This window comes from Delphinus delphis, chromosome 10, assembly GCF_949987515.2.
Source record: "Delphinus delphis chromosome 10, mDelDel1.2, whole genome shotgun sequence".
Taxonomy (NCBI): domain Eukaryota; kingdom Metazoa; phylum Chordata; class Mammalia; order Artiodactyla; family Delphinidae; genus Delphinus; species Delphinus delphis.
The window spans coordinates 7,885,265-7,907,363 of record NC_082692.2 but is presented as its reverse complement, the minus strand read 5'-3'; the positions used below and the strand labels follow the sequence as shown (position 1 = coordinate 7,907,363).

The following is a 22,099-nucleotide window of genomic DNA, read 5'->3' as shown; positions in this document are numbered from 1 at the left end:
AAAGCTTCAACGTAACTCATTTCCCAGCTATGTGCAGTTTTTGACATTGGATGCAATGTATAACATAAAATGAGGATCTTTGTAATAATCAGTGTCTTTGTACATCGCTTGTCCTTACTCGTTCAGAGCCACCTGGGTACCATCATCACCATCAAGATCCAAAAGACCAGAGTTTAACATTTTGAAATTTATGAAAGTGCTTTCTCATTTTTTCCCTAATTCTCAACTCACTGTTCCTTCTATACTGTTTATAGCACTGAATTGTGTATGTGGTCTGGTATTTCATTTTCACATTTATTTATATGAGTCAACATTAAAATTTTCATACACAAGTGATTTTTATATTATTACTCTGTTTTAAATTGATCATTAAAAACAAATTACTTATTGCCTCCCCTCCCCCACTTATATATTCCTTAAACAGAGTGACTGGCCGGAAGGGTACCAGCTTGCATCCTCTATGAATTTCCGCTTTCCCCAGTGTGTTCCTATAAACTTAAAAACTCTTATTCCCAATGCCAGTAGCGAAGCTATTCAGCTTATGACTGAAATGTTGAGTTGGAATCCAAAGAGACGACCAACAGCAAGCCAGGTAAGACAGATCTCCCTGGTATAGTTGTGTGGGGGGGTTTGTTTGTTTTTTTAATTTGAGGTTTTACAATATCGGGGATATTTTTCTTTACAAAGACAAGTCTATTTTCAACCAGAGTTCTACCAAGAGAATTAAGCCCTAAAGCTTAAGGCATCCAGTGTATGTTATGATTTAACTTCTAGGCATGTAAGATTCTTGGGAGAATTGCAAAAATAGCCACTCCAATGATTTTCTGTTTTGTGGTTCAAGTGAGGAACCCTGTGGAGGTTGAGGTTGAAAGGAATTAATCTCTAATGGTAAAAATTCAGGCATGTCGACACTTTGATCTCCGACTTCTAGCCTCCAGGATGGTGACAAAATACATTTCTGTTGTTTAAGCCACAAGAGCCTTAGAAAACTAAACGGTGAGGATAACTGTCTGGGGAAAAAAGCTGTATTTCTCTGGCTTTTGAGGTGGGGGTAGAGGCATTTGGATTTACTGTTGCACTTAGATGACGTACACTAGGAGAAAAACGATCCCTCCACCACCACCACCAAACGAAATAAGTGGTTGGCTATGAAGGCACAATGGATTCTGGACAGAGAATGAATGTCCACTTCAATAACCTTTCAAGGAAGTTTTGAAATCACTATTCTTTCAATATTTATTGAGCACAAACTAAGAAACTAAGTGCCTGGTAGTATGTGAGGTGGTTGGAATTTCAGATATGAATATACGACCCCTTTCCTGGCCTGGTGGAACATCCTGCAAGTACTCAATTTTCTACCACACTTTTTTGGGGGACAGAGGGCTTTGATAATTTAGAGACAGTTAACAGAGAGATGTATAGGGATGATCCTTCCACCCAGAGGAAGGATGGTGGTAAAATTTAAGGAAGAATTTGCAAGGAAATGACATTTACACTAGGCATTAAAAGCGTTGGAATTTGCTCCCACTTTTTTTCCATCTAGCATCTTCCTTTCCCTTCTTTCTCTGGCAAAGTGATAGAGCTCTAAACGTTGAGGCAGTGGCAGAACTGGAGGATGAATGGGAATGGGGCAATGGTGGGAAATGGGCTAGAAAGACAACTACGAAATAACAAAAAATCAGATTTAGAATTAGAAAAATGTTGACCTGATTTGCACAGGGTAGTTTGTATTCTGTGTATGACTCCAAATGTTTATGATGCGCTTGTGTTCATTTCATAGTTTAAAAGAATAAAGAAGAAAGTAAAAGTCAAAAAAAAATTCAGGCACGTGACAAGCTAATTAGGAAGAAACTTGTCACACGTAATAAAAGAGCATCTCTTCAGTTAGACAACCTAGTAGACTTTCCGACGCTCTCCTACCGTGTAGAGGACTCAGGTTCCCTCGACACGGCAGCATGATCCGTCCACAGGACTGGAGTAATGCTCCGTCTCCGGCTCCCACAAGAGGGCAGCGTGTGATACCCATGCTTGGCTCCTTTGTGACTATACCCTCAACACCTACAGATGAATCCTGTCTCATGGTCTTAAAAACGCCACGGTTTTATCTGCAAAGGGCTTAACTTAAAAAGTCGTAACAGGCTTTATGGTATTCTTATTGTTATTTAAATATAAATTGAGATTGAAATAAACCAAATAATTATTTGGCTTTTAAAAAATTTAACTTGAGACGATATTTTCTAAAGGTCAACTGGAAGAACAAATAGGAAAGAATAGCCAAGACAGGTTTGAACAGTAATAAGTAATCAGAGCACAGTGGTAGGGTTAGACAGCTTGCCCTATCAAACGTTAAAATAATCTGTAAAGTGATAGTAATTACAACAGTGGGGTACTGGCATGAGGTACTTACAGTTGCAGAAGCTGCAAGTCTGTGTAAGGTAAAATCTATATATATATGTGTGTATGTATCTGAAAGACTAGAAAGAAGTTCTGAAAAGAGAAACATCAAAATGTGAGCGGTAGTTTTCTCCTGGTGTTGGCTTTCGAGATGATTTTAATTTCTTCTCGAGAACTTTCTATACATTCCGTATTCTATTCAATCAATATTCCCTTAACAAACAGGAAAAAAGAAGTTATTATTTTTTAAAGATCCTCTGTTTCTTTAAGGATGGTAGCTGGTATCTTAAAGAGGAGAAGTTACAGATGAAGCCCTGGAATTACAAAACATTCATAAAGCTTCTAGCTCCAAAGTGTACATTGTTGACTTAGGAACAGTGACATACTAATTAATGGGGCTACTTAATCCAGAACCTGAGTGCCTTCTATGTGTCAGGTACTGATGTATTTAAATCGTCTACAGTTGTTGAGTTCCACTTAGCAATGTCCATGTAGTTAACACACACATCGGGTGTGGTAGGGGACACACGAAGCTTCTAAGGGGAAACTTAGAAGAAACACTTTTTCTACCTCTGCCAAAATATACACCTCCCTGCCCTTCACCTCTTCCTTGTTTACTATTTCATTGCCCTGCTTTTTAGTGGAAGCAGGGAGACAGGGAGAGGTTAAGTTACAGGAGTTGCCTCTGTCCATCTAAAATCTGCCCCTGCACGCCTGAGAAGTTAACTGTGGGTCAGGGCTACGCCTCCACGTAGGCGGGTACTGGCTTAGGGCAGGCGGCACAGGGGAACAGGGCTTCATTATCTTAAGGGGCAGCCCCTTCCCCGATACACACACACACACAAAACAGCAGAACTGGGAACTTCCCTCCCCACCCAGACATGCAGTACTGATAAGGGGACCTGTATCCACAGCTGAGCTGCACAGAGAGCTTCAGACACTCTCCAGACCAGTTTTCACCAACCTCGGTACTTCTGACATTTTTGACCCGCTAATTCTTTGCTGTGGGGAGGCTGTCCTGTTCGTTGTAGGATGTTAAGCAGCATCTCTGACAGCGTGCCTAGATGCCCGGAGCGCCTCCCAGCCCCCGAGTGGTGACAGTAAGAAAAACGTCTCCGAAGGGGCAAAATACCCCCAGTTGAGAACCACTGCTCTAGCCTGTGTCACCCAGATGGTCACCAGCTCTGTCCCCTACCCCCCCACTTCCATGCAGTAACAGTGATTTGATGACTGATCTAGTGAAAACTCAGTGACCATTTTTACTAGTACTTGTATAGTTTATTCCCATAAGTACTTTCTCTTTGCTGTTATAGTGTTAAAGCTTATTTCAATTTCTTAGAATTTTTTTTTATTGCTAGTAGACACGTACTTATAGTTAGGCTAAAAATAACCCTGAATTTTATATGATGTTAGAGTTAATCATTTAAAATAAACTACATAGAAGGCTTTCTTAACTCATTTCTTAATGCCTTTATGGAGTCTAAAACATTATCAGTATCTAGTGTTTTAGTTTGGGTTAATCCCTCAAATTCAGCCACTGCTTATAAGCTAGACTTTGTGTTCTATACGGAGTCTTTACAAGAACAGTTACCTTGACTGGATGTTAAAATTACAAGTGAGTTACACATTCTTTCTACTAATATGTACTTTTTCATTTTTTTTAATGAAATTTTCTTCTCAAATCATTTTTTTTTCTGGGTATCTTTTTAAAGTCATCACATAAGGGGAAAACTGGATGCTTTCTAAATCTCTGAAACTTACCTAGACTAGTGATATATGCTTAGCCCAGCACTGGACAAGAGTTTATATGCAATAAATTTAGGTGAAACCTTTTTCCATTTGTTATTTCCATGCTTCTTTAGGCATTGAAACACCCATATTTTCAAGTCGGTCAAGTATTAGGCCCTTCCTCACATCACCTGGAACCGAAACAGACTTTAAATAAGCATGTGCAACCACTAGAGTCAAAGCCACCTGTAGTTGATCTAGAACCTAAGCCTCTGCCAGACATAAGCGACCAGACTGCCGGACAGCCCCAGCCAAAAAACAGCCACCAGCCACTGCAGTCCATCCAGCCGCCACAGAACACGGGTGTCCAGCAACCGCCCAAGCAGCAGAATCAACAGAAACAGCCGCCAACGCTATTTCCAAGTATCGTCAAAAACATGCCAACTGTAAGTAGCCCATAATGACACTTCCGATGCGATGGTTTGGTTCCATTAGGATTTTGTCTCTAGACATTCTAAACACGTTGGGGAAGATATAAAAGATGTCCGTCTGTTTTCGTTTCTCAATACAGACCCAGAACCCAAAACAGTGTCTGGCACATGGTAAATTCTCAACAAATATCTGTTGAATGAATAATTGTCCACACTGTTTTTGAACCGCCTTCAGGGTCTTGAGGAGTCCACATTATCTTTGGGGCAATTCTGACTACTAGAAAGTTCTTCCTCATACTGAGCTCAAATCTGGTTTCTGTAGCTTTTAATAAAAGTTAATCACTCTTCCAGAAAGGCAGCCTTTCAGATATTTGAAAATCGCCCTTACATTATCTGCCCCTTTCTCTAAGAGAAACACCCTCAGTTCCTTCACGTACTCCACAGGGATGTCATTCACCGATGACTGAGTGACCCTCGGTTCCTGTGTCTGAAGGAGCCTTTGAGTCCCCTCACCCTCCTGCTTCCCCTACCAGAACCAGAGGCAGACAGTAGGTAGGAAACATGAAACAGGGTGAACCACCGCCAACATTCCAGAACCTGTGTTCACTCATGCCATCAACTACTTTTTTTTTTTTCTTGGAAGGCCCATAAAATGCTGACTCACACTGGGAGGGAAGGAAAGGAAGTTAACATTACTAAATAGCTACTAAGTGCCATGCACTATGCAACACCCTCCTGCCGTCTCGTATGCATTCACCAAGTTAAAGTACCCAATAAACTAGCCCGCAATTTTGAGATGGCTAATGAGCTGCGGAGTTGGGATTGAGCATTCTGTTAACGAAAATTCCCAAGTCTGTTTTGTACAAGTGCTTCTGTTCAATCACATATTCTATACCTCTCATTGTGTATTTGATCTCTAGGACTCAAAAATTGGAAGACCTTATTTTTACCTCTCACATTTCTAATAAGTATTTTTGAACCCTTATTTTGTCTTCTCAGTTTAACCATTCTGCCCAGCTTGTCACCAGCTATGGAATGGTTGTTCATTTTTTTCCTCCTGTACCTTCACGATGAACAGGATAGCAATGTGCCCTTGGGATAGCAAGCCACTAGAACCTTCTTCTAGACGGATACTGATCCATTAATCAGTACTCTTGGTCAGATTATTGAACTATGTACTTGTCTCAGTCTGTTCAGGCTGCCATAAGAAAATACCACAGACTGGGTGGCTTAAATAACAAAAATTTACTTTCTCACACTTCTGGAGGTTGGGAAATCCAAGATCAAGGTGCCAGCCAACTTGATTCCTGGTGGGGCCCTCCTCCTGATTTGCAGACAGCACCTTTTCTTGCTTTGTCCACATGGCAGAGAGAGAAAGCAGCTCCCTGGATTCTCTTCTTCTAAGGGCACTAATCCCACCATGAGGGTCCCACCCTCATGACCTCATCTCATCCCCAGTTACCTCCCAAAGCCCCAGCTCCAAATACCAACCCATTGGAGTTGGGGTATAAATTTTGGTGGGACATAAACATTCAGCCCATGACAGTACTGATGCTCCTCTGTTGTCCTTTCATTACTTCTTTTCTTTAATAGCATGAAAGAAGACCCTGTCACCTCCTTTGCTGAAGGCCATATAGAGTACATGCATTCGCTGTCAGCTTTTTATGAAAAATGGTGGTCTGTGTTATCTACCACCTCTTTTCATTAGTGCTCAAAAACTTTCTCTTTAATAACTGATGTTAGAATCTTTGCCCTCATCTGGTACCAAACTTATTAATGTGGAGTTTGCAAAAATCCACCTTCTACTTTATAAAAATTATTAATATTTATCCCTTTCCAATCTTCTTAGACATGAGATGACTTGATGTTACTGGCATTGTTCAGCAGGACCCTAACACACAGTTCAAATGAAATAATAAGAGTCTCGGACCCAGCCAAGTATGACTTTTCATTAACTCTCCTCACCTGGGGCTTTAGATCTTCTTATTCTCCTTAGTCTGGAGCTCATTCTCTCTGACCAAGAAACAAGAGCATAAGAGAAGTTGGCAAATACCACTTTTTGTTCATCATCCATCACTGCGGCACCATCAGCTTCAAGCAATGGCATATCCATTCTTTAAGCATCTTCTTACTTCAAACGCAGCTGTATTTGATGACCTTGCTTCCAAATTCCCCAATTTCCCATTGCCTTTTGGATTTTTCAGTTTATATGCCCCCAAACCACCCCATGGTCTGCCCCAGACCAGGTCTTCTTCCTCATTCCTTATTTTTGTTAACAGAGCTACCATTCGGAGACAGTCAGGCTCACATTTTTAAAGCCATCCCTGCCTTGCCTTCTCTGTGTCCAACAGGACTACATTCAGTGACTTATGACAGAACCTGACCACTGTGGCTTAAACCACGAGGGGCTGTTTTCCTCTCATAGTGAGAAGGTGGGTGGTGGGTAAGCCAGGGCTGGTGCAGCTCATAAAAGGAACCAGACTACTCTGTCTTCCTGCTCTACCACCCTCCTCAGCAGGTGGCTCTCAGTCCTGTGGCCACAGCTGGCTGCTGCTCCTTTGGGGTTGCATCTGCCTTCCAGAAGGGGGAAAAGTGGAAGACACTGGCACAGGCCGGCAGAGCCTGAAATGTTTCTCGTGGAAGCCCCTCCCAACAGACTTGCACTTACAACTCACCGGCTAGGTCGTGTCCCATGGCTACACAGAGCTGCAAGGGAGGCTGGCATTTCAGATCTTTTACGTGGGCACATTGCTGCCCTGAACAAGATCTTAGTGAGGAAGCAGCGTCTGCTATACTCTCCTTGGCCTCAGTTCGGAGAGACAGAAAAAAGTCCAGACCTTTTATTTCTTGTTAACAGCAAATGTATTCTTTCCTGAGCATTCCAACCACCATGAATCCGTGGCTCTTGTTACCGCATGCCGCTGTTAACTGCAAAGGCCTCCTATCTAAGGAGCAGGACCTTTCTCGAATGCTGCCTTTATCACATCACTTCTTAATCTCAAAAACATCCAGTGTTCTCCACTGCCCATAGGACAGCTGCGATGTCCCAGGCATACAATGAAGGCCCTTCATCATATAGCATCGGCCTGTCTTTACAACCCTGTCCTCCCTCCAGCACGAACCATCTGCTTCAGTAAACGCAGTCCGCCCTTTCCCCGTGGAACACACTCTGGCACTCTCCTATTAAAAAGCCGCACTCTACGCATCTCCTCTTCCAAACTCTAGAATAACAACCACAACAATAATACCTAACCTACAGTAACGCTTATGTGCCAGGCCCTATCCTAAAAACTTTCGATGCATTTTACTATCAAATCCGAAAACACTAAATTACATAAATACTGTATGTCACCATTTAAGGAGAAGGAAACTAAGGCTTTGAAAAGTTAAGTCATTTGCCCAAAGAGACACAGCCACACGTGGCAGGTTTCCAGATTACACTTCAACGAAGAGTCAATTCTGATCCTACGTATTCAAGTCTCCCCCAACCCAAGTTCACAGAGATCTGTCCTCTCTCAATTTCCTATCATATTTTTAGCATGCGCTACCTATTTTCCTTAATCCTTTTAAATGTGTATATATGTTATCTCCTTCACTGTATGGAAAGCTCCTTGAGGATGGGGACTCTTAGCCTCAAATATAATAGCTTGCACATAAAAGGCATTCAGCACCCGATTAAAGATGACACCGGTTTCCCACCACAGAAGCCAAATGGCACTCTGGGCCATAAAGGTGCCAGGAGGCGTTGGGGTCAGCCTGTGTTCAAGGTTGAAGATGGCTGGGAAGAGTTTGAGGAATGTGACTTCGGGGTCTCCCATTCCAAGAAGCCAAGCATGCGCGTTTTCAAAGAAACGAGGAAAACAGATTCTCCATCTTGGTAAGATTTAACATTTCTCGGGAAGATACGTTTTCATCAGGCAGCAACTTTACTCATTACGTATAAATGAGTGTACGTGTTAAAAGACAAGAAGCAGCTTAATGTTGTTTCTCCTGTCAAATCCAGACCTCTGTGCTCACCTCTGAAAAAGTAAGACTCCGAGTCCCTCACAGTGACAACGCCCGGCACCAGTGGCTGAGCGTGTGTAGAGGGAGTTCTAGTTCAGTTTTTTGTGTCCCCTGTTCAATTATGATCCCCATAATTCCCATTTGGAATCCACATGCCGCTTCTCAGACAGCAAAGCACAGTCTACAGAGGTAATGGCCTCCTCTGGTGGTGGTGTTCAGAGTTAATCATTTACTTGCTTGCTCTTCTCAACTTTTTGGATCATTTTCTGAACTTTCCCTGGAAGCTTGGTATCTCTAGCAATCCCTTTGCAGTTGGCATCATCATGAGTGCATTATTCAACTTTGAGGTGAAGATGGGTGAAATTTTGGTGAATATTTTGGGAAAATATTTCCCTTGTCCCTGCCCCGCCTTGGAACAGAAGAGGAACAGGGAGAAAAGATGAGGCAGGAGTCAGGGAAATTTCTCTCGTAGCCATTTGGCACTGTACGGCGCAGAAGCCTTCACTCTGGAGAACACATACCTCTGAAGGTAGATGAAGACTTTCCGTGGGGAGATAATTCCCAGTCAGTCAATTTCCAGATCCCCAAGTTCCACAGCTACTCCTCCCTAAAATCCCCAAACTTGAGAAGAAACAGAATAAACCTGCTTAATCCCCTTCCACTTTTAAGTCAGAAAGTCACACCTCTCAGCCACTTCCAATCTTGCCGGGCACGAGGGTGTAACAAGCGCTGAGGTGCTAACCAAAGGGACAGATCAGAAGACTGACTCTGCGCCCTTCCTGGTCCATATGTGTTTCTCTTAAGGGGAAAACCCGGCATTTAGACATAGGGTATTTTAGCCTGTGTTGGAAAGCAGGGTGTAAACACAGTGGCCGGAAATGAGTAGGGCTGTTTCTAATGAAGGGGGCTCCCTGTGCCCAGGGCCACCCCAAAGTGGCGGCCAGCAGTCCAAAGGTCCAATCACAGCAGTGTCCATCCCTCAGAGGGTTGACGTGGTAAGCAGGACTTTCCCGGGGGGAACCGCGGAGGCCTGGGGTCAGACAGGTGACGAGAGCTGGCCAGGGGGGCCAGGCCTCTGCACGGGAAGAGGCCCGGTCACAGGTGGGAGAGAAGGTCGTGGTGCAGGGCTGCACACAGAGCGACAGGCAGCAAAACCAATCGCAGCCCCATCCTCTGGCAGCGAAGGCTGCCGCTCGGACAGATGGCCTCGGGAACTAGACAGAGCTAAGCCTGGATGCCGGAAGGCCTCCGTTCCTACACAGAACTGGGGCCGTAGGAGGCCGGGCACTGGGGGACAGAGGCACCCCGCCAGGCACCCAGCCAGGCGCTCGCCACCGCCCAAGTCGATTCTGCCTTCTGGGGAACTGGCACATCTCAACAAATGCATGATGTCTCTGTATGTCATTAGGCTCTTTGGAAATTCTGTTTGGGGACTTTCCTAACACTTCCCCACTTCAGTTCTCTTAGCCCAGCCTGAACCGTGTTCTAACAACCTTAGTGGTTACACACTGCTGGAGTAGCCAGGTGGAGATGGCTGTGATTCTCTTCCCTTCCAACATGCCACCTTCCCAAGCTGCGGCAGTCGCAGGAAAAATGGAAACATACTGCACACAGGCAACCTGCTGCTTAGTTACAAAGCTTTCTGCCTCATACTGTCCAGTATTAGGAAGGATTCTATGCACTGCCTGATATCTACTCGGGGAGAGGGGCTGTCATTTAATGCTCCTATCAGCAGAAGGTCACTGATGGAAACCACTGACTGGTTTGGAAAGATGGGTGGAGGGTGGGCGAGAGCATAGCAGCCGTCATCTTCCCGTTCTTCACCCGGTGATGCTACTTTATGTTGACTTTCAAGGCTTCCAGAGTCAGTACCTGCAGGCCCCAACCACTCAACAGAGGAAAACAAGAACTTACCCCCTGCTATTTCCCTAAAATCTGATTCTGAATTGTCAACTGCTTCAACAGCTAAACAGTACTATTTGAAACAGTCAAGATACCTTCCAGGTAAGCAGAGAAAATAAAATGTTTCCTGGTAACTAGAATAGTTAATAGGTCACGCTCCAGGGTCTTTGAATCTCTGAAGAAAGGGCACCAGTGAAATACAATCATAGCGCTCTTTGCGGGCTCAGCCTGTCGCCGGGACGTTTCTGGACCTCCTGCCTCTGTGAAGTTTGCTCAGGAAATGCCTGGCAGCCACCAATCAAGATGGTGAGGATGCTTCAGAAAATACCACCCTCCCCCACCAAAGCTATGCCTTCTGTAAATTGTATGCAAACAATTCTGCACTCCCATTACCAGTTCTTATAAGAGGTAGAATTTTAGTAATACTGTTTCCTAAATGATCTGATTTGTGTTTTTAAAAGATCCTTCTGGCTGCTAGGTATACCACGCTAGGGGCTCAAAAAGGGTAGGGGACTGGGCGAGGGGCCCAAGGAGGCTGGTCAAGAGGCCACTGCACACGTCTGGATAGAGAGGGTGATGCCTTGTTCCCTAGGACGGTGAGAGGAGTGGGAATTAAGACCGTAAGAGAGGGTGCACTTTTGAAAGGTGCAAAGACACCAGTTGGTTAGCAAGTTTCGGTGCTGAAACCATGAGGAAGTTCTGATCTGACTGCAAAAGTGGGGGTGTAAATAAAGCTTCCAGAACACAGATTCATGGGGAACACTTTTCCCTGTTTAAAAAAGAAAGAAAATTGAATTCATTTCACTAAAATAAAATCAGTGCTTCATCTTCGCTGTAGAAGTGCGCCCTCTGGTGGTGGGAGAGGGTATTGTAAAATTTTTAGCAGACACCAGTTTTCCCAGCTCTGCTCCCCTCATGCGGTTTTCAGGAACGCATTTCAGGGCACCTGAGACCCATCTGATCTTTTCCTTTTTCACCAGAAAGATCTAACAAATTCTATTAATTACTCTGGGTCAGAAGCATGGCTGTAATTGAAGCCTAAGAAACAGACTCAAAATTAGAACGAACTGTTTGAAATCTAAACCTGAGCCTGACTGTACCCTATTTTGGCATGTTTGGTCTCAAAGATGTGGCCCCTCTGGAGCTGGGTGAGATCTGAAACGAGAACTGAGCTCAGTTCAGTCACTTGGACAAACATTTACTGAGCACCTATCGTGATCCAGCAAGTGCAGAGGACAGAAATGCAAAGAAGAAGTGATCCCTGACATTTATTTATGGTCTGTAGTTAATTCACTGAATATCCTCAGGAATAACAAAGAGTATTATCTTTGGGGGGCCTTCCTTTTTTTTTTTTTTTTTTTTTACCATAAAGCCAAGTATTAAGGTCTTATTAAGCATCAACTTTTAGGATCATGGGAGCTCTAGAAATGTACCATATAATTTCAGGGCAGCCTGACATTACACTACAAGGATTGGCAGATCTGTGACACTGGCCTTCAGGGAGAGGGACGCAAGAGTCATAGTTATTGACCTGCTACTGACCGGCTGTGTACTGGAGCACGACTCTGAGATTCTGTTTTCTGTTACTTAACGATGGGACTGCAGTCATCCATCAGCTCGCCCCGTAAGCCTTGGGTACTTAATTATCACAAGGTAGTTGTTGCAAATAGAGTATACAGTGGAGGTGCTAACGATCTCGGCGGTGCCCTCTGCTCTCTCTCCCGGCCCCAGCACTTTTGGAACCCTGTTCTGTGGATCCTTCTCGAGTCCCGTTATCACTTACGGTCCTTCCTTCCACCCAGTGTATCCAACGTCCTGTGTCATTTGTATATGTGCCTCGCCTACTGCGTTTTAAGTTTCTTAGCGAGACCCACGAACTCCCCTGTGATCCGCTGCCTGCTCCCCTCTCCAGCCTCACTCTGGGCCACGCCCTGTCCCTGCTCCATCCTTGCCGAGGACTCTGAGTTCTTCCCCTTCCCAGGTCCACTGCCCACACTGACGCCTCTCCCAGGAACACACCTCTCCAACTCCTACCAGGTCCTTATCATGACTCACATTCCAGCTTAAAGTTACCTTTTTAGAAGACTGGCTTTGTGGCTTCTGTTTTTTGCAGCCTCAGCACCAGATTCTTCTGCATAATTTGCACACTGCTAATTACTCACCTAATTATAACTGTTCGTCTCCCTTCTCACTAGAGTAGATTATAAGAGCCACAAGGGCAGAAACTGGTCTACTTTGTTCACCACTTTTTCTCCAGTGCCACACACACTGCCTGGCACGTGGTAGGTGCTCAGTAAATATTTGCTGACTGACTTTTTAATAACCTTTGAGGGGACAGGATGATAGTATATTAATTTTTGCTTCTCTTTAACGGTGTTTGGTTGTAGAAGGTACTCCAGAAAAGCTTGTAAACTAATACATGTTTTAAAATTCCAGATATTGTCTATTTCCAAGAAAATTGAAATCTTTTAACAGACAAAGGGTTAAAGCAATTATTTTCAACAGTGTAGTATGTATTTACTGAAAAACAAAAAAGACTAGGGATATCGCAAGGCTAATCGTATTAAAATAATTTAAGCATTCAGGGCCCATTCTTTGTTGAACTGTATTTATAAAAAATATTCACCTAAAGAGATTTGTAGTTTTCTCCCCTGACCTTGCACCTTCTTTGGGGGTAAATATATTGTGTGTGTGTGTGTGTGTGTGTGTGTGTGAAGATGTTTTTAACCTGAGTAACTGCTACCTACTGCATCTTCTTTATTGTCAGGGAATTGTCTATTATAGTTCTATTTGTAGGTATTTTATTAGAAACCAAAAACCATAAAGAGCAATATCCCATAATAAAGGGAAATGATCTACCTGATGGAGTGTTTCCTTAGAGAACTGACGACAGGTAACTTTGCGGCTTGGTTCGGAACCACCAGGCTTGTTTCTGGATTTAAAACAAGGAATGTTATTATATGTCTCATAAATGTGAAACCTTGCCAAGGAGTTCACTTTGGGAAAAGTCAAAGCTCCCTTGAAACAGGGACTGACCCTCTCTCTACATTATTAGCAGTCCTCGGTAGGGATGTTTTCTACACTAAAGAGAACTCCACATGTATGACCCAGAGGCTTAGACAGTGTGATGTCTCTGGCGTCTGCTAAGCTGAACCCAATTTAATTATCAGTCAAAAGAAAGCAAGTTCAGGGCTTCCCCGGTGGCGCAGTGGTTGAGAGTCCACCTGCCGATGCAGGGGACATGAGTTCGTACCCCGGTCTGGGAGGATCCCACATGCCGCGGAGCGGCTGGGCCCGTGAGCCATGGCCGCTGGGCCTGTGCATCCGGAGCCTGTGCTCCACAACGGGAGAGGCCACAACAGTGCGAGGCCTGCGTACCGCAAAAAAAAAAAAAAAAAAGAAAGCAAGTTCAGGAAGTTCTCACATCTCTTAAAACTAGGTTAAAACAACACCCTTTGACCACTGGGACCAAGGTCCAAGGCCGAGTCCACATTTCACAGATTTCAGAAAATCATAAACAACTAGCTGCTTATATTTTACTAGATCCGATGTGCAGATAAGCTTCACACATGGATCTCTACATGCACTTCCGAATTCCTCAGTCCCCCTGGGTTCTTGGCCGCACGTCTGTTTTCCCCAGCTACCCCAATTGCTCCTCAAGGGTCTGGCCCAGAGCAAACACTCAAAAGAAGTGTACGACATGGAAATATCTTTTGGAAGAAAATTTTTGTGCCACCTCAAATTTTAAGAGATATTTAGGGCTTCCCTGGTGGCGCAGTGGTTGAGAGTCCACCTGCCGATGCAGGGGACGCGGGTTCGTGCCCCGGTCTGGGAAGATCCCACATGCCGCGGAGCGGCTGGGCCCGTGAGCCATGGCCGCTGAGCCTGCGCATCCGGAGCCTGTGCTCCGCAGCGGGAGAGGCCACAACAGTGAGAGGCCCACGTACCGCAAAAAAAAAAAAAAAAAAAAAAAAGAGACATTTAGCAAGAAATGTCCAATGTTTATCATTACTTGTATTACAGAAAATAACTTAACGTTTCTAAAAGACACCGTGAGGATTCCAGGTTATTGTATTTAGGGCTGAGGATCATGTGAGGGTCCATCAAAAAGCAAGTATTTGCTACAGTGTAGCCAAAATTTATTTCCATTCCCTCGCGTTCTTTCTAGTCTAGTTTGAACGTATATTTTTCCTTCAAGTGTATGATCGCACTCTAACCTTTGAAATGGCTGTTTTGTTCTTCTAAGGTGTAAACCCCAAGAACGTGTCCTTGACAGCCAGTGGGAAGGATACGAACCCATACACCTGGAATAGCCAGCTATTTCCTAAGTCGCTGGGACCCACGGGGACAGAACTTGCTTTCAAAGGGAGTAATGCAGGTAAGGCAAGACTACATTTAAAGTATGAACTTACACTGTTTTCCTTCTGCGGATTTTTACTTTTAAATGTTTCCCTTTTCCCCAAAGTATAAAAATAGGTGGGGTGCCAGTCAAAGGACTAGTTTGATATATTGGTGTCAGTGTTGAGAAAGTGAGTAACTCTGATGATTGGGGAACAAATAAATCCTTTTTAAGTCAAGTGGTTTCCAGTTCTTAGCTTTTAAAAAACTGAAGGAGAACCTAATTGAGTTATAGCTAATAGATAATTAAAAATCATTTGTGAAAATAACACAATACTGTAAATCAACTGTACTCCACTATAAAATGAAAATTTTTTTGAAAATCATTTTTTATGCGATCACTATGTGATATTTGATCTGTAACTGTGAATAGTGTTCAAAGACTATAGTAACAGAGCTGTAACAAAACACCTTTCATTCCCTAGTATGCATTTACAAGATTTCTCCTTGCTTCCCATCCTTAAAAAAATGAAGCGGAATCCTGTCTGATTTTAGCAATAAGTAATATTTATTGATGGATACATGAACCACTTGAAAAAGGTCCCATCTTTCTCATTAAGAGATGAATTTCCAAAAATAAATCTGACTTTTCACTTTTAATAATCAAATTCTATAATATTCATCTTTTTTGATAAATTATATACAACGAATCATTCTAACTATAATTAACTTAATCCAGAGAAAAGTATTTTAATATACTTATGGTTGGTTATAAGAAATTTTTTTAAAGGTTTCAATCTACACACATTTTTTGACTGGTTAATTTAAAGACTTTAAAATTATACTCAGATAAAATCTGGGAGCTGACATATGAATGAAAATAAAATTTTAGAGAGAAAAGGGATTCATGTGAAATTTCTACCTGTTAAAAAGGACTGTGTTCATGTATTTCTTTTTTTTTTTTTTTTTGGCCTTACCACGTGGCATGTGCAATCTTTCTTAGTTCCCGGACCGGGGATCGAACGTTGCCCCCTGCAGTAGGAGGGCAGAGTCTTAACCACTGGACCACCAGGGAAGTCCCATGTGGTCATGTATTTCTTAAGTCAGTACTGGTGAGCATAAAATCACTATGGTATTTAGATTCCACTGATCATATTTAAAAGAGAGATGTAATAGTTTTATTTTTAAATGTCTCTAATTACAGTATGCCAGAAGTTAAATCATTTGCAACTGTAAAACTTACGAGGAAACATTTTAGAGATCAGCTTAAAGTGTCTGAAGAGGTAGAGAGTTCTTTCTTTAAAAAGATGTAGGTGGTATTGGATCAGAAGAGTTTGAGGGTCACTGTGTAGCAACTGAGGAGTCTCCTGAGGTGTTCTGATGGGACATCAAACGCTCCGGGTATTGTATCCATTGAACAGTGCTGTGGCACTGCAATTTGCTAATTTTTTCTCAGTTATTTAAAAATGATATTCACTGAACCAAGTGGTTAAATACAATCAGGTGAAATGACAGCCGCACAACTTTGAGTCTCGGGGAAATATACGACTGACATCAAATCAAAGCTGAGACAGCACCGAGAACATTCTCTCGGAGAAACATTTAAGGTTTCTTTCTGCATCTTTTCATTAATCATGGAATCCATTTTTTCTCTGCTTTTCCTATAACATCCTCCTTATTGTTCATTCTTTCCTTCCATCTGCCTTCTCTTTAGAAGAAAGCATAATTAAACCAATTGAAAAACTATCATGCAATGAAAGTTTTCCTGAAAAATTACAGGACTCACAAGGTAATTTCTGGGCCTTGTAGATGAGTACAATTAGTTCTTTGAATCTCCTGTCCAATTTTCTTCTCAACATCGACCCCAAATCTTGTCATAAAAGGCTACTACGAAGGCCAAGGTCACCTGCTTTTAGGGGTCAGATCAGGACTCGGGCAGACAGAAGTGTCCACACCACCAAGAACCTCTTTCTTCGGTAGTTGGAATTCTAAGAGTAATTAGCTCTCAAAAGGCTCTATGCTTGTCTTCTTAAATTAATTATGACAAGTTAAATAAATCAAGCAAATCTACTAAAAATAATTAAAAGAATATTTTCTAATTTTATAATCAATATTCCTGGAAATTTTTTTAAGTTCTGAGACTCATTTCTGAGCATGAACCATCATTTAAAAGAAAAAGTTAACCAAATTCACAGAGATGATGGATTTCCTAGAATTTTGCTGTCAGTGGTTTAAACAGTGCTAACTATTGGCTCCAACCTAAAAATTTGCAGCTCACAAGGTACTTCAAATGAAAAGCCAAAATAATTTAAGAAGACTTAATTTTCTATGCATTTTCCCTTAGCAACTTCTTCCTCCAATAGGAAGAAGCATCCTGTAACCGATCAGTGCATGGGTTTTAGAGCCTGACGTGTCCCTGTTCACTCACTAGCCTTGTGATCTTGGACAAGTTACTTGGGTCCTCTAAGTCAGTTTCCCCGCCTGTAAGACAGAGGAAATAATACTGACCGAGGCAGTATTATACGACCACCCCTAGGATTTCTGTCACACAATAAGCATTTAATAAGTGTTTGCTCTGATGATGGGGATGAGGGTGGGAGAGATCTTTTTTATTTTGGCCATGCCACGTGGCACGTGGGATCTTAGTTCCCTGACCACGGATCGAACCCGCTCGCCCTGCATTGGAAGTGCAGAGTCTTAACCACTGGATTGCCATGGATGTCCCGGGAGATATGTTCTCAGGCTGCTACTGAATGGGATTACTGCCTTGAACTTTCAAAAAGTCTTCTGAAGTCTTCTGATTCGTGAATTAGAACGAGTACCTCAAGGCGAAAAGAAAGGACAAATGAGGCAGCAATGCCTACGCAAAATTCAGCAGTGTTAAAAATCGTAGGAACTGATAACGTGTTTACTGCGTGGCGACCTTTAGGGTCTGATAAATAACACTGCCGGTTGACATGTGTTGGTCCAGGAGCAAACACTTATTGAGCGCCTGCTATGCACAGCACCGTGACAGACGTCAGGGACACAGGAAGGCAGAGTCCAGCCTGTGGTCAAATGACACCATGTGAAAATAGGCTTCAGTCGTAGCTGCCAGATGAACGGTTCTTTGAAACCACCAAGGCGGTCAGAGCCCTGATTCACCTTCTCACTGACAAACCTGTCCCTTTTCTGGTGTAGCCAGGCTCCTTAAAAGAGAAGTTACATTCATTTTTCCTCTGATTGCCACTTTACCCCTCAGCTCACTGCAGTCTGTCCTCAGCTTGCCTCGGGCCACTGAAACAGCTCCTGCCGCGGCCTGTCCTGTTAGCGGCCAAATCCCAGGGCGGTGCCAACCCCACCAGACCTCTGCCTTATTTGCTGCTCCTTCCTCGTCACACGCTGTCTTCTCTGGGGCTTCCAGACCCTATTCCTACCGTCTACCTCTCCACCCTCTCCCCAGCAGGGTCCTTTTCTTTTCTCCCCCTTAGTGCTCTGTTCCCCGGGTTCTGTTCTGTTCTGGGTCTTTGCACATCCCACAGTCCCTCTGGGCTGGCTCCTCCAAGCCCATGGCGTCATCACCGCCATGCCCCGATCATTCCAGATCTCCAGGCCTGCTGGACCTCTGTGACTTGAATCTCCCATGGGCACCAGGTCTTTACCCCACACCTGACTCTTCCCCTGTATCCTGTTCTCAGTCACCCACACTACAGACTTAGGGGTTTATGTTACTCTCTTTCCCACCCCTCCCACCCCATACACCTGCTGGTTCCCTCCTCCATCCCTCCATGACGGTCTAAGTTCAGACTCTCTTACTTCCTCTCTCACTTCAGCTACAGCAGTACCCGCCTGACTGGTCTATTGCCTTTACATTTTCCCCCAGATTGATCATTCACTAATAGCGATGAGGATGGTGACAGCTGACACGTGTTGGACAGCAGAGCCTATGCTAAGTGCTTTGCATTCATCTCATTCAATCCCTACAACAACCCCTATGAGAATAGGTGCACTTATCAGGGTGACTTTACAAGATGAAGAAGTGCTCAGAGAGCACCGCAGGGATGGGGGCTTCCTGGCAGGAAATATACTTTCAGGTTAAGAAGTGGAGTCATAAAAACCTGGGTACATTCAGGGGGACACCTTGGGTTCACATTCTAATTTGGTCACTTACTAACTGCGAGAAGTTAGCCAAGTCAGGTGTGGATAGTAACATGCATCTAAGAGGGTTGTTATATGGACTGAACGGGAACATCTGTAAAACCGTAGTGCCGCGCATGAAATACAGACGATGCCCCCAAAACAGAATTTAGAATTAGTAGTGGTTGTAATCAAAGTTACTCTCCGGTGCTTTAAAATATTAACCTTCTGACTCTGAAACTTTATGATACGTCACTAGGAAATCTTGGAAGTTATGCTACTTACAATCAGTCAGGATATATTCCTTCCTTTCTCAAAAAAGAAGTGGGGTCAGCTGGCCAGAGGATACACTTAGCACCACTCGGTGCGACAGCTTCAGGTAAGAACAAGTTCAGATACAGTTTTTGAGAATTCTGATCAGAAAGGAGCTTTTTAAAGTTTATAGTCACCTTTCCTGAGTGAAGACTTTTAAATTAGTCTCAGCTATCAACTGAAGTTCTGTTTTTGGCAAAATGTCCCATTTTTCTCCCAAAGATGTGGTTTGCGAGTCTAATAAGAGGAGCTACCTCTGATTCAGTGGTTCTTCTCGGTCCGACACACAGATTGTGCCACCGAATCCTCCCAATGACCTGATGAGGTAGATCTTTTTCAGATGAGGAAACTGACATTGAGTAATTTACCTAGGGTCACACAGCCTGTAAACAGCGGAGCTGGGATAGACAGTGTCTAATTCCGAAGAGTGTGCTATGCTACACGACGAGATGTGCGAGGATGCACTTTTCAGAGCTTCCCGCCTGGTACCTGGCACGGAGCGGAAAGCGCAGCAGATGCTGAGACTCTGTTATCTATCAGTTAATGGGTAGTCCTTCTGCAGCTCCACCTTAGGGCTTAGAACTAAACTGCGGCAGAACTTTGACTGGCTTTTGCTCTGTCATATATTAGGTGGTGAAGTTTTATTCCCCACCCTCCGACGCTATGACTAATTAGGTCACCTGCTCTGCAGTGGCGTGGCGTGTGACAGCCACATTCAGGGGGACGCTCTTGAAACTGATGTGAGGATTCTGTACTTGAGTTGACCAGATCTGACTATGAATGTTCTCTAAGTTATTTCAGTCTAAAATAGATACCCTTCTTAAAGCACCTAAAATAAACATTGAGGCAGATAATTACAAGTTTGGTAAGATATCTAGTTACAGTTTAATTTAAAAGCTGACTTCAAAAGTCTTCTCCCAGTCTGTCCCAGCCAGGATCTTATATTATAGAACTCCTGATTAGAGTTACCAGTCTTTAAAGTTCATGCTCTTGGAGCTAGAATTGTAGAAAGCACTGGACTTCCGTAATTTTTTATTCCTTACCATGGCAGAACTGCTTAAGCAGGACTCAGTTACCTTATCTGCGAAAAGAACTGCTTCATTATCTCTCTGCTGAAACAAAATATATAAATAAACATTTTATATACAGCAGTAATTCTTATAAAGCCTTAAATACTTTAGGGCAGCCTTATCATGAGTCATTAGCCACAGCTTGGTAGCAATTTTTAATATGAAGGCAGAAAATCATAACGTCTCAAATTATTTTGAGTACCTGCTCTTAGAAAGTGCAAGTGGGTATTTTTGAACATATTTTTATAAGGGATTGGAGGCCTTTATATATTAATTATTCTGTCAGATTAGCATGCATATTCCTGTTTTCATTTTTTTAAGTAAAATGCTTTCTCATAACTTTTCATCTCTTCATTTTACTCTGCTTATCAGATTTTCCTACAGATCGTGATAGGAGGAAAGGTAAAAAAAAAAAGAAGTAAATATTAATCATTCTCAAGTGGTCAATGCAAATCCTTAGGAAAACACTGTTCTGTAAGAGATGTGTCTTCCAGCCCTCCCACTGGTGTGACAGTTTCCCACAAGAGAATACAACCAGGTCATTACCGTATTTACTCGACTATCTCCCCTTCTCTCAGCCTCCCTCTCTACTCTTCTTCCTCATCCTCAAGTCTGGAGAAGAAAAATCACATTAATTTCTTCCTCCCTCCCCATGTCATCTATCAACCCAAACCCCCTCCTACCTCCTTGTCCCCTGCTAGAGGAGTGACTTCTTTCAGACACAGCCGCCCTCTAGAAGCACGGGGCCCTGTTCTACGTGCCGTACATGCATTAACTCACTGAACTTTCTAAGACAGAAGGTACCATCATTATCTCCATTTTACAGAAGTTTTCTATCTTGCCATAAGTTATATAGCAGTGACACAGATTACATTCTTAACTAGAGGCAAACACCCTTTCCTGCAGCAACATTTCCTACAAGAAGTTAAATGCCCTTGGACACATGCAGGTTTTAAGATAAATGCACAGCAAATGTTAGAGGGCTGCCAGCTCCGTTCTGGGGAGTGGGGAGGTGTGGGCACAGCCAGCTGCTGAACAAAGCGTTTCTTTGCCCCACGCGAGACCTGGGCTCCTTTGTCAGCTACTAAGCTCTTCACCAAGGGTGCTGGAGTCCTAAAACGCTGTAATTCTCAGAAAGGAATCCTAAATGTCAACACTACCGCCTTACTGGCAAAATGATTCCCTTTTCAAAGAAGGTTTTACAAATGTTGGCCTGGACACAGTTTCCTTCAAATGCATTTAGGACTTGACTTAGACTATGTCATCATCTGGAAAAAAAGCTTCTCTGGATGTTACTCCCCAGACGCCTCACTTCTCACCTACTGTTAGCTTAAGGATGGGTTTTCCCTTCTCCTTTCTCTCAGTCACGGGGACTTATTGTCTCCTCCCTCCTGCCCTCCCCTCCCATGTGCTCTCCTCTGCCCATGGTACCATTCTGATGTGGGTGCACTAATTTATCAGACTGATGCTGGTCTATATTCCAGCGGGTTATGACTAAAGGGCTATTCCTAGAAAATATGGTGCACTTAACTGGCCCTTCTAGACACTGTCCCTGTCTTTCTTAAGGAGCTTTTTATTGGCTTTGAGAACTTTAAACCCAGTAAGAGTGGGATGAAATGACCCGTCAAACGAAGGAAGAACTCTTGACCTCCTTGTCCCAACTGAACCACAAAGCAGTTGGGGTGACTGTCACCAGGGCAGCTCCTCGCGTAAGGCTTTGTCCCCTTTAAGCTGAGGTTAGCAACACATCAGGACCCACGTGTTCCCGTAAGTTCCTCCTATACTTCCAATTCTACAGTAAAA

General features: G+C 43.4%; 1 protein-coding gene across 1 annotated transcript in view; it reads left to right on the top strand.

Moving 5' to 3' along the window:
* MAK (male germ cell associated kinase) overlaps positions 1 to 22,099 on the top strand; it is a 43,350-nt gene that overhangs the window by 17,929 nt on the left and 3,322 nt on the right. Inside the window, exons 7-13 of the mRNA XM_060023648.1 lie at positions 425 to 592; positions 4,257 to 4,568; positions 8,258 to 8,430; positions 10,414 to 10,562; positions 14,707 to 14,838; positions 16,513 to 16,587; positions 19,174 to 19,293. Of these exons, the coding sequence (XP_059879631.1) occupies positions 425 to 592; positions 4,257 to 4,568; positions 8,258 to 8,430; positions 10,414 to 10,562; positions 14,707 to 14,838; positions 16,513 to 16,587; positions 19,174 to 19,293 (1,129 nt within the window). The remainder of the gene's footprint in view (positions 1 to 424; positions 593 to 4,256; positions 4,569 to 8,257; positions 8,431 to 10,413; positions 10,563 to 14,706; positions 14,839 to 16,512; positions 16,588 to 19,173; positions 19,294 to 22,099) is intronic.